General features: G+C 40.4%; 1 protein-coding gene across 1 annotated transcript in view; it reads left to right on the forward strand.

Moving 5' to 3' along the window:
- Window positions 1–12952, forward strand: part of LOC107583139 (A-kinase anchor protein 13-like) — a 111722-nt gene that overhangs the window by 47549 nt on the left and 51221 nt on the right. Inside the window, exons 6-8 of the mRNA XM_016269253.1 lie at window positions 1302–1488; window positions 1810–4504; window positions 5611–5684. Coding sequence (XP_016124739.1) covers window positions 1302–1488; window positions 1810–4504; window positions 5611–5684 — 2956 coding nt within the window. The remainder of the gene's footprint in view (window positions 1–1301; window positions 1489–1809; window positions 4505–5610; window positions 5685–12952) is intronic.

Raw genomic sequence — 12952 nt, forward strand, 5'->3', positions numbered from 1 at the left:
TGGTAAAGCCAGTGAAATGTGATCACAGACAAAAGGATAGAAGAGAGACCAGAGCTAGCATGTGATCTGTGCTCTCTGGATTCAAGGATCTGTTATAGAAGACCGTTAAGTACTTTGGTTTAGTGCCTCATTTATAGCAAGTGTACTGAACCACAGCACACCCTTAGATGTTGCCTCAAATCTTTCCATCAAAGCTCATGGTATTTCGTTGGTGGTTTCTCTAAGATATTTTGATGTACTTTCTATGATGTCATTAAAATACAGTATATAATATCTTATGATATTCATTGTGATCTGTTATAATACATTACATTACTTGCCTATTTATGATTTCACCTTTAGTATAATGCATAACATATAAAACATGATCAACACTCAATTTTGTGTTATCAAATAAAAGTTAGTATTATAATGTATTATAACTCTGGTTTCAATTATATATATGAGTTTGAATATATCTAAATATTATTTTATAATGTTACCACTTTATGTCATTATGTTGTTATTTATAGATTAATCGGTTCAGTTATACAGGACAAATTGTTCAGCTCTCCAGGACAAATTGTTCAGCTCTCCAATCCTTAAGAGTTCAGCCTTTCATCACATCTGTCATTTGGCTAATGCTCAGGCTGCTTAAAATATTCCTCTCAGGTCTGTTAGACCTTAAGAGCTTCTCTTTTTCACTTTGCACTCTTTAGTTTCCTATGAATGATGCCACAGTGTTGCTATGGATACCATTTTGGACCTTAGATACACAGCAGGTGAAAACAGTTCCTGTTGTTACCCATGTGTCAGGGCTCTGGGGACAATCTGAGCCACTTACAAACACAAAAAGACAAACAGTTGCACATTTTCTCTTTCGAAAGCTTGTAGCTTTTTGGGTCTGATGAAGGTGATTCCGCCTTAGTAATTTGCTATTACTACGATACATAATGTTCAGTCGTGTGTCCACCTTAAATCTATTATTCACATTTATTTGTTTGACATGTTGACACTGCCACTAGGAACTTCAATTTCACCTTTAAATTAGTTTTTCATTTCTTTGTCTAAAGAAACAATGAAATTCTTGTTGTCCGAGCTCATTGTGGCATTGTGCCGGATTCAAACCTGTTTTAAGTTTAGCTACAATGTTTAAACAATTAATTTTTCACACTTGAGTCGATATTCTGTGTTCTCCACAGTAACCACAATCAGTATTGTGCATTACTTCACATCCTCTGTAGGTGTGCTGGGTGTGGCCTTGCTGATTCAGTGCCTCGAGATTGGGTGTTCTCAAAGTTTGCTATGTTTGTGTTGGGCAGGGTTGACAATCTGCCTGAGTTGGAGACGAAAACATCCAAGTGGCGTTACCCAGAAGGCAGAGCTCTGCGACACCACCCCAAGCTAAACACTTACACCCTGACGCTAGAGGATGTGCCAGGGAGTCCCCCACCTAGCCTTCAGTGTGATGTGGAGGAGCTCCAACGCTTCATTCAGTCACATCAGAAGGTGAGTCAGTGATTTGGAAGTCCTCTATGGCAGTAGGTGGGTCCTATTTTCTTGCTCTGCCACTTTAAGATCACAGTGATATTTCAAGCTGGGTACAATCAACAGGGATGTTTGCTTTTGTGGTAGAACACTGCAGGAGGTAGCTATTTGTGACTAAAGGAAGTTACTAAATGCAGATCACAAACTAGACTGTCTCTTTCTATCACTGTGCACGCACTCTTGCTCTGTTTCTCTGGGTGAATGTTTAATGTCAGTTTTAATGAGGGCAGTATAAGGCGTGCTGCTTTATTTAATAGCTGTTTTTGAACTTTGTTTATTCAGGAAGATCCTCCGCCACAACATAAGCCAGCACTGCTGATTCTTAACCAAAACTCCAGTGATAGAACAGAGCCTGCTGACTGCGTACCAGCCAATGCACTGGAGCCTGAGCATCAGGAACTCAACTCTGAACAAGAAGAAACCTGCGAATCGAACAGCTCTGCCGTTGAGGATGGACTGTGTATTCGTCAAAACAGCACAGGAAATCATGTCCAATCACAGGACAGGGAGGTGGAGCTTGACCCGCCAGCTGTAGGGGATACAGGCAAGGCGTCAGATAAGACTGACTGTTCGCAGCAGCGGGTAGAAGGCGATTCTGTGAAATTCAGTGCCCCTTCCTGTGGAAACCAGCGGGAGGAAGCTGATATAGAACTCTGCGTAATCAGTGCCAAACAGGGGGCTACTTCACAGCCTGATAAAGGGAACCAAAAAGAGCAGGAGGCTTGGCAGAGGAGTTTACAGACTGAAAAAGACAATAACGCTCAATCTGGCAACCTTGAGTCCCAAGACATGGGCCACGCACAATCTCAGGGTCTCCTCCCCACGGAAACTAGTCAGCCTTCACAAAGAGAGGAGGAGAGCGAGGGGAGTGCTGATCTAAGTTGGCGAGGGGACTTACCAGAGGAAAGGGAAGGGGAGACGAGTAGCAGCCAGGAAATAGGCTTAAACTCTAAAGCACTTTCTTCCCATTATCCAGAGGAAAACGGTCAGCAAGACGAAAAGTTTGAGCCCAAGCTGCCTATGGAATGCTCGGTGGGAACAGACGAAGCTAAACTGACATTAATTCAGGTAAATTCTGAGGTTACCTCGTCCGTACGAAACGATGAAACTGTTATTTCTGATGGTGTTGACAAGCCACATGGTAGCCTAGAGACAGAGACGGGAAATCACACCAAAGGCAACACTGAGTCAGTTTCTGGTTTGGTTACGGATGACGTTAGCATAAAGCAGAACTCTGGATTTAGTATTTCAGTAGGTGATCCTTTGGAATCGTTAAGTCTGCAGCCAAACATGGCACCAGGACCGGTGCATAAAGTTAGACGAGGGCTCTCACCAGTTCCTGAGGCTTCTCCTCATGAAGGTCCAGCTGTGGAGCCCTTGTCTGAGAATACAGAAGGTTTTCAACAGCCACACCAAGTCACACAATCTTCAGAAACTGCATTAGAATGTCAGGAGATTTTGAATGACTCAGACTGTGACATCAGTGCAATAGCAGGGGTTTCTGTTGGCATCACTGCAGAGGTTTCATCTAGCCAGATTGCCGGGTCTCTACCTGATGGAAGCAAGGAGGAGGTAGCCTCTAATGAGAGGATAAACCACCCTAAGGAGATCTTTGAAGAGCAGGAATCAATTGATGACATTGTTGTCTCACAGTTGGATGACAAATCCAAATCTTCTGATGAATCTTCTCTGCCTGTTGACTCTGAAGCCTTTATCGTAAGTGATTTACAGCAGGATGTGTCTACGATTCTGTCTTCTGAACATTGTGGAGTTGATATAATCATAGGAACTCCTTTCGGAGGAGAAGAGGCATCTGAAACATTTGTTCAGCCAGACTCTACGTCCAAACTGGTTGAGCAGATTCCTGAGGAATATTCTGGAGATACCACAAATGAAAATCAAATTTGTGAGCCAGGGGAACCATCGGTTCTAGTGTCAACTTTGCAAGGTGAACCGGGATTTAAAGATGTTGCTCCAGATGACCCTCTACGGGAAAGGGAAATTGACTCCACTTCACAGGACACAATCAACAAGCTTCTTGATCTGCCGGAAATCACACACAATGATTGTCCTGAATCCAATACACAGTTCCAGCTCCCAGAATCCTCCAAAGAGAGTGCAAACACACCATCAGAACCTACTGCAGAATGTGTGAATGACCTAGACCTATCTTGTGCCTCGCCCCTAAGCCAAGGCAGCAGACCTTCTGAGACCCCCTTTACTGATGGAGTAAAGATCTCTGCTGTAATTCCTGGTGGGGTTGAATGTGTTGACATGGCTACTGATATGTGTGAGACGACTGTCTCGAGGGACAGCCCATGCTCTCCCATGGACACCAGCAGTGGTTCAGTTCTGGAGAGCTCCTCCATGCCTGACCCACTCAATGCCTCATCCTCAACAGCTGAGCTCTCTTCCCCTTTGGATATTAATAGTGGATTGCACCAGGATTTGGAACACACTTCCCCAGTGGATATAGACAATGGTACACCATCAGAACCTACTGTTGAATGTGTGAATGACCTTGACCTGTCTTGTGCCTCACCTCTAACAGAAAGCCAAGGCTGCAGACCTTCTGAGACCCCCTTCACTGATGGAGTAAAGATCTCTGCTGTAATTCCTGGTGGGGATGAATGTGTTGACATGGCTACCGATATGTGCGAGACGACTGTCTCGGGAGACAGCCCATGCTCTCCCATGGACACCAGCAGTGGTTCAGCTCTGGAGAGCTCCTCCATGCCTGACCCACTCAATGCCTCATCCTCAACAGCTGAGCTCACTTCCCCTTTGGATATTAATAGTGGATTGCACCAGGATTTGGAACACACTTCCCCAGTGGATATAGACAATGGTTTGTCTGAGGAACTGCAGCCTTCAGAAACACCTGAGAGGCTGAATGGATTACATCAAGATTGTTTGATGGATCACAGTGAAACTCTTCAGCAGTGTGCAGAGGAACCACCTGTCGAACAAATGACAGGTAATGCCTTTTGATTTATCATTCTCTCAGTGCTGACTGTGTAAACAATTATTTTAGGGAATCTGATGTTATTTGATAATGCTACTTTTTACCGTCATCCTGTGTAACAGTTGTTTGAAAGTCTGAAACTTTGTGCTGCTTCAAAATTAAGTATGTTTATCATGTCATTCTAATTAGATTGTTTACAGCGTAAGCTAATTTGTCATTGGCTTCATTGTATTCTGATTCATGCTTGTGTGTGTGCATGTGAATACAATGGTGTTTGCCTTACAAGCTATTTTCTATGGACATAACATTGAGTTATTCTTATATAGGTCAATATTTATTCCCATTTTGTCTGTAATGTTATTTTTAGTAACAATTAGACACATTTCTGTCATTTGAAACAAAGCTCAATCAGCGGTTTAGGTTTCCATCCGGAAGGGAAAAACCTTCCTTGTCATTCCGGTAGCAGTGTTAATAGGGAGTGTTTGCAAATGATAATGTGTATTTGCAGCACGTTGTATCATGGCAACCTGGTGATGTCAGCTCTGCCTCACCTCATTGAATGAAAACATTTGAAAGATTGTCTTTTGAACATTATTATTATTTTTTAAACAAAGTAGACGCCCAGCTCTTTTCCACATGGGTGAGAATTCAGCATTGTTCTACTAATAGTTGCTTACTGTATGTGTTATTTATATCACATTCGTGGAGGTGCTGATCTCAGTTTGAAAGGAGGAATAAGTCGCTTCCTTTTATCAAAACATGGGGTTAATAACATATCTAAATGGTCTTATTACGATTTGGTCATTTCTGAGTAAACAAGTAAACCTGCGCAACAGAAATGTTCGCTCTTTGGACATGAATCAGCAGCTGAGTTAATGAATTACGTATTGATTTTTTGGAAATTTCCATTAAAATTCACACACAAATTTCCTTGAAACTGTGGGTTTCACTTATTTACCTGAAGCGTTTTGTTGTTTGTACATGCACAAAAAACTAGCCTCTTCATCTACAGTAAGTTTGACAGAATGGCAAAGCAATTACTTTTAAAACTTAAAAGTGCTACAGTCTTTTATTAGTTTCAAATTATAAATGTCATCTTTCTTGATTCCACCTCACAGTTGACGGCGCTTTAGCAGAGGATGCAGTGGACGGACACCAAGACTCCTCAGTAGACATGGCGAATTCCCAAATGGTGAGTATTCTTTGGCTAATTTCCTCAACCTGCCATCCACTAAATAAATCATTAACGTTTAGACCTCTTGGTATGATTCACTCAGAGAGTTTGCGTCCAGCCACCCTGAATTCTCACTCAGTAGCTAGGACGGTGGTAGTTTCCCGGAAGGCTCCACTGAGCAGAAATTCAGGGATGTTTTGGACCTGACCTTCTGTCGTAAATCTGATTTCTCCGCCTGGTTGCTGAAAGTGCTTCAGCATTCTGACGCAGGTCTGAGTTGGAACTGCTGAACTGTGTCTCGTAAGGTCAAACTGGTAGATATGGGAACACTGCCACCCTACAGCTCACACTGTGGTTGTGTGTGTGTGTGCTGTCCTTTTCTCAAGGAGGAAAGATGACTTCACCCTTTTTTTCCCCAGTTGTGTGTCAGAGGGATGATATCAGTGGCGAGAAAACAGAGGGAGGAAGGGAAGATGTGATAACTTGGGTGTTTATGCGGGCCAGCAAGAGTGACGAAGTGACTATCTTCAGTCTTTGGGAGTTTCTGATTAGAAGGAACTTCGGCCGTTTATTTTGTCATCTTCCTGTGGGAATCCATATTGTTTTGACTGCTTCCTGTGCCTCATATTTTGGTTTTGGAGTACCTGATATGATCTAAAATTATTGTTGAGGAGGTGAAAGATAAAGTTAAATCTCTTGATACAGTATATAAAGGCCCATTCACACCAAAAAATTATGTACTGTAATGATAACTGCAGGTATAAAGTTATAATAATCATTCTAATTCTTGAGAACGGGAAATAAGAATAGGGAAGTCCGCGCCACAGCTATAACAATATCATTGGAATCACTTTCAGATCTTTTTTTTTTTATGTAATGAACGATAAAAAACATTGACAACAGGTCAGAATTCTCAGCAAGAAGAGCTCAGCATACAACAAAACTGCAGTGCATACTTATAATAAACAGAATGCTATCATCCGATGGTGTGGACGCTATCGTTACAGTTATCATTTTTTGGTGTGAACGGGCCTTAAAGCAATGGAAACTGACACGTGTTTGCTAGCATGTTGCAACTAGCATCTTTGTTTTGATTGCACTCAAGCATGAGTGATGAAATGATCTTTTTCTTGTAAGTGATTGACTGAGTGACATAACGGGGTTTCATTCATTCTGAGGAGACACTTGTGGAGACATCTTTTGTCTTCAAACAAATTAGCAGAGAATGCTAAGTCTAATTTTTTTTAAACCATTAGCTTGCTTAAGCTGCATTCTTCCAGTTTTATTTGAATCTAGGCCCTATTTGGGGCAAAAAGAATTAACCCATTATTGACTGTCTGATCTTTTGTACCCCCTTCTGACCTCTCTTGTCAAGGTACTGTAGCTTCTACGTTGCCTCTGAAATCAAGCTACATTTACACTTATCTGCAGTCTGGCATGCAGACTTGGAACGCATCATGAGGTTGTATAGCTACATTGTCAGCATTTGAAAGAAGTTACACTCTGGAACATTCTATCTTAAGAGACTCTTAAGATAAGAGCAGAGGCCACATTTAAAGAGCATCCCAACTTTGACTAGCATGCTAACTTTATCATTGCTTGTCCAAAACAAAGCACAAGAAAGCCGGAGTTCTTAATAGCGGTGCTTGCTAAAGCAGTATTATAATTTTCATGTTTTTAAAATGAATGTATACAACAATTTTATAGTGATTTTTCTTACATTTTCACTTTTGTTGTCATTCTGTCATTTAATTTATGAAGGTGGATTGGAAATCGGATCTGAGGTCACTTCATTCAGTCTGATTTGTCATGCTAGCATGTACCTTGACTGATTTGTATCTTTCCACACCAGAAAAGCTCGGTCTTCAAATATTTCTCACCTTTGGAGGTAGTTGATGAATTAATTCCTCATTGCAGTTGCTTCCAACAGAGGGCAGGGTGAAATCCAAGTTATTTTTGTAGAGGCTGAACATAGGGGTGTGCGACATTGACACAAAATTATATCTTGATATTTTCTGGGATTTTATCGATAACGATAATTAGACGATATTTTGCGGAGTGTGTTATTGTGCTGGTACCTTAAGGACTGCCAAAGACAGCTAACTCCCTAATGTTTTTAATATTCTTCATATTCTGTGTGGTGGTCAGTTCATACTGATAGAAATGAATCTTTTCCAATAAGTTTAAACTGATTTTTGCATTTTATGGGCATTTTTACCTTTTATAAAGCCATTTTTTTCTAAAAGTGTCCATTATCTTTTGAGGCAAATTCTTACATTTAATCAGGGAATTAGAATAATAAGATATTTGGGCTGTTTTTAATTAACTTATTGTTTATTGAATTCAATGTCACATTTGTAATCATGGTAATTTTTTGGAGAAAAACGGCACTCTTCGTGTGAAATTGAATAACTATGAAGTGATATAAATATATACATTTTCTGCCATTATCATTGAATTTGTGATCATTCTAAATGCATTTTAATAGACTGAATCATGCAGTGAAAGAAAACACACTAAATGCACTCACGCACTAGTCTAGACTTCACGTAATGTATGTGTGCGCTCTGTAGGGATGTTTCGATAATGTCAAATCGACATTAAAACAACAATTACGATGATATCGCAGACGATATATATATCGCACACCCCTAGGCTGAAGAGAGAAGATTGTAAGAATTAGCATGATCGTGTTATTATGCACTACTTTTATTTTTTAAACATGGGCGAATGAATCATTCACATAAGACCAGAAACATGCTTTATGAACATAAATGCAATCATTTTTGATTGCATACTGATTTTGAATGTTTTTCATCCTGCAGGTGTGATGGGTAATGGGTAGTTTGGCTGTTTTTAGCTTATTATCCTGTGGCGTCTAGAGCGCTGTGGCTCCCTCTTGTGTTAGGATGCAATATAACTCCTTCCAGATGTGCACTGAGCTGTCTAGTAGTCTACATATGTGTTAGAGAGAGGGACAAGGGCAAAAAAAGCACAGACTGTGGTCTCAATATGCCACCAGCAGCATGAGGGTTTCTTTGTCTCTTTTCATCTGTCCTCGTGCAGCAGGCAAGATGCACTGTGTGGAACCCCTTTAAAGGAGTTCCTTTTTCACTAAACATCCAAACTAATAAACCACACAAGCCACCCCTGGGAAACAGAGCCTTAGCGCGCACTCACAAACACGTACGCAAACACAAATCCGCCATCTAGTGTGTTGGAAAAAGGAACAAGGCTGCCTCTCAAGCGCTGGAATGTGAAGTGTAAGAATGGCGTGATGTTGAAGAAAAGCAAAGGGCTGGTGTTGGTGGAGTGGGAGGGTTGAAGACACCGCTGAGGCTGGTCTAGATCCACACACACTCCTTCCATTCATGCATCTGTTTGTTGGCTCCGCCAATGATGGAAATATCCTTTGTTTTGTTCTCACTCAACTTCTGTGCTTCTGCTCGCCCCTTTCAAGTCGTCCTCTTTTTTACCTCAGTCCATTATCCTTTGTTGTTCTCTCATTTCCAGCATTAGTTCTTCCAAAAAGTCATTTGCGCACCCTCATGTTGATTCAAACCCATATGGCTTTCTTCTGTGGAACGCAAAAGCAGAAGTTGGTATTTTAGTGTTTGACACTCTTTTCAATGCATTTAAAGGTTACACAAACACCTAAACCATAATAGTGGGCCTTATAACTATATTTGAACTATATTTACGTCTCCTGAAATCGTAAGATGCCTTTTTATGGCTGACTGATTTAAAAGGTCAAACAAACCTCAGAAGCATTTGCATGGATGAATCATTTACAAAAAGATCAATAACATACATTTTGAAAACAGATGAACAGATGAATTTCCCTTTAATGCCAACTTGTTATTCACTGCTAATCTTTATCTTCGTTGAGCTGCTAATGATTATGCCCGGACCACTGAGTTAGCGAGTTCGAGAATTCAAAAACCGGATCAGTCAGATTTGTGAATGAATCGTTCAGACTTGTTTCGTGAATTGGATCAACTGATTCATTTAGAGACCTGACTCAAAGGAATGATTCATTCATGATTCAGATATCACTGCTTCTCTCTTGAACGTCAGTATTTTTAGTGACTAATGCCAAATTGCAGTCTATTATTCACATAAAGGTTATCATATAATTTCAATATTGCACTCAACTCATATGGACCACTTTTAGGATGCTTTTATGGCGTGTTTTTTTTATGGCGTCTTTTATGCTCCGGGATCCCCACAAAGAGCCCTTGTTTCTCCTATCCCCTCCTCCACTGGATAATCACACGCATGCATGCAAACACACAGTAAAGAGCAAACTGACTGCGTCAGGACAACCTACACAGTTATCTGAATATCTGTTACTCCTAAGTACAAGTAAGGATCTTCATGCTAAACGTGGAGAAGTGTAAAAGTGTTTCAATTAAAGACTTTAATTGAAGGTGTTTTTGTGCTCAAGGTGTGTCTGTGTGACTGTTTTGTGTGTTTTTGTATAAAATTATATATTCCCACACTGTGACACCCTCATTATACTGTATGTTGGATGGAAACTCCCAAGCACATGTGGAAAAACAGTGCAGTTCGGCATGCATGCATTGGTTCAACAACAGGCTTGTCATAATGCTACCACCCTTTGCTTTAATCCACAGTTTCAAGTAATGCAATATTTTAATTTCTCGATGTTTCCCAATTAATTATATATTGTGCAGTAGTTTAGTAGCAGCCATGTCAGTGTTATAAATATTATAGTACTTATTAATATTTTGAATTGGCTTTTAGTTTCCATTTTTATTTTAGTTTTAGTAATTTTGTGCTTTTTTCATTTTTACTAGTTTTTGCTTTTTAAAAGAAATTCTATTTAGCTTTCAGTTTGAGTAATTTTAGTACTTTAAAACTTATTTGTGTTTGTTTTTTTCATCTAATATTTAGATTTATATTTTTATTTCAGCTTTATTTCATTTAACGTCTATTTTAGTAGTTTTGGTTAACAACAACACTGAACCGGTATTCTGATTCTTTTCCAAAAGTTCAATTTGAGTTCCTCGCACTGCCTCAATTGCATTGAATCCCATCAGCCCGTGCTCTAGCCTTTTATCATTCTCGCCATTTGAAACGGTTGCCATGGCTCCAGCTGTTAGTCGGTTGATGGTTCTTTACAGATGCAAGGTTTGAAAGTCCCTTGCGTCCAATGCTAAGCTAAATCCGATTTATTGCGCCTTATACTTCTTGTTTGAATTGTGAACAGCATAGATCAACAGTGTATCATGTTCTATCATGACAAGATATTTCTGATAGAATGCTTACTTGGATGAAAAGGCTTATCTTGCACTTCACAGAACACACACAAAGCTATAGGTGGAGTCTGGGAATCTTGCCCCATAGTTTAAGGGATGAAAACCCTCTGAAAACGTGTCTCTTATCAGAGAATGAATGTGACGACCTTGTCCTCTTTGGTCGCAGTTAACCGATCATAGTTCAACCACACAGTGATGCACATTGAGAACGACGTGAAGCTTTCTATGTGAAAATAGAGAAGGATGGAAATGGTGGGATGAGAGGGATTGAGAAAGAGCAAAGAGGGAAAAGCAATGATCAGCTGCGATACGGTGAGTCTGTTAAAAAAAACGAACAAACCGTGAAAGCAGAAAGAAAGCCAGCGATAGAAAAAGAGAGGGAGTGTGCTGAAGGAAAAAAGAGAGAGGGAGGGAGGGAGGGAGGGAGGGGAGAAAGAAGTGTGTGAAGAAGGGAGGGAGGGAGAGTGAGAATGGGGCTGGTTCATGGTGCAGATGTGCAGAGAGTTGCTCATTTTTCCCAAAGCTTGACTGGAAACTCCACAAGTCTCGGGCTTCATGTTGGACTATAACAGCACTTTCTTCTTCTCCTTGACATTTCACTCCTGGAAAAGATGTACGAGCGACACCGGCGAAAGTACAGCCTGTGCGCAAAGGGCAAGAGATCAGTGGACGTGGTTTTGATAAAGGTACAAAACTAAAAACAAGCAGTAGTTGTGTTCTTTGTTGAGTTCGTTTCAAAAATCATTGTTTGCGGGACTTAATAAATTTATTAAAATTATAAATTTTGCAGATTGTCTTGTTGACAGTTGCGTGTGCCGTCACATTGCATTGATTAGTGTTGGCCGGGAGCGTTGTTGAGATGCCAGAGATCTCGCTCGCGTTGAATCGAAGGGGTGTGTGTGTGTGTGTGTGTGTGTGAGAGCTGTGGAGCTTTGCTGCTTGGCTTGGGTGGAGTTCAGTTTTGGATTTGGAACGATGAGGCCTGCTTTTCAATTTTTGGCCACCGTTGTCGGCTGACTCTTGGGTTTGACATTTTGTTCTAGACATGCTGGAGTTTGAAGAAAATTAAGTTTTTTTTTTTTTTCCTTCTCTAGTGTTTGTTGTCAAACAAATGTTGAAACCTGAGACTTCTCAGTCCTCGGACTTTTCATTTTCACAAAGATTTAGATTTGTTCTTTAGTTTCAAAGCAATGTGGATGTTTCATAGCAACACTTTAGGGACACAATTGTCCCAAGAATTAGCAAAATTTGAGACGACATTAAATAATGTATAAGGAAAAAATAAAAGTAACTGTCAAACATACATTGGAACCTGAGACTTCTCTGTCCATATTTTCTTCTAAAGCTTTAAAGCAATGTTTATATTTCATATCAACACTTTAGGGACAAAAGTGCACCTTAAAGTTAGCAAAATTGTGACACGAGTTCTTTTTGGGAACTAAAAGGATCTATAAATGGGGTAATTTTCATTCTAAAAATACAGAAGCTTTATATAAAGCTTAGTCTAAAAATGCTAAAGCTTTGTAAAAACAATAGTAGTGTACTGTGTCCTAGTTTAGATATTATGTGTGTGGGAACAGTAGGGACGCTGGCTGAAATGCCGTCAGTGTGTTTTGCAGATTGTCTTGTTGACAGTTGCGTGTGCCGTCACATTGCATTGATTAGTGTTGGCCGGGAGCGTTGTTGAGATGCCAGAGATCTCGCTCGCGTTGAATCGAAGGGGTGTGTGTGTGTGTGTGTGTGTGTGAGAGCTGTGGAGCTTTGCTGCTTGGCTTGGGTGGAGTTCAGTTTTGGATTTGGAACGATGAGGCCTGCTTTTCAATTTTTGGCCACCGTTGTCGGCTGACTCTTGGGTTTGACATTTTGTTCTAGACATGCTGGAGTTTGAAGAAAATTAAGTTTTTTTTTTTTTTCCTTCTCTAGTGTTTGTTGTCAAACAAATGTTGAAACCTGAGACTTCTCAGTCCTCGGACTTTTCATTTTCACAAAGATTTAGATTTGTTC

This window comes from Sinocyclocheilus grahami, unplaced genomic scaffold (assembly GCF_001515645.1).
Source record: "Sinocyclocheilus grahami isolate Dianchi unplaced genomic scaffold, SAMN03320097.WGS_v1.1 scaffold50.1, whole genome shotgun sequence".
Classification (NCBI taxonomy): domain Eukaryota; kingdom Metazoa; phylum Chordata; class Actinopteri; order Cypriniformes; family Cyprinidae; genus Sinocyclocheilus; species Sinocyclocheilus grahami.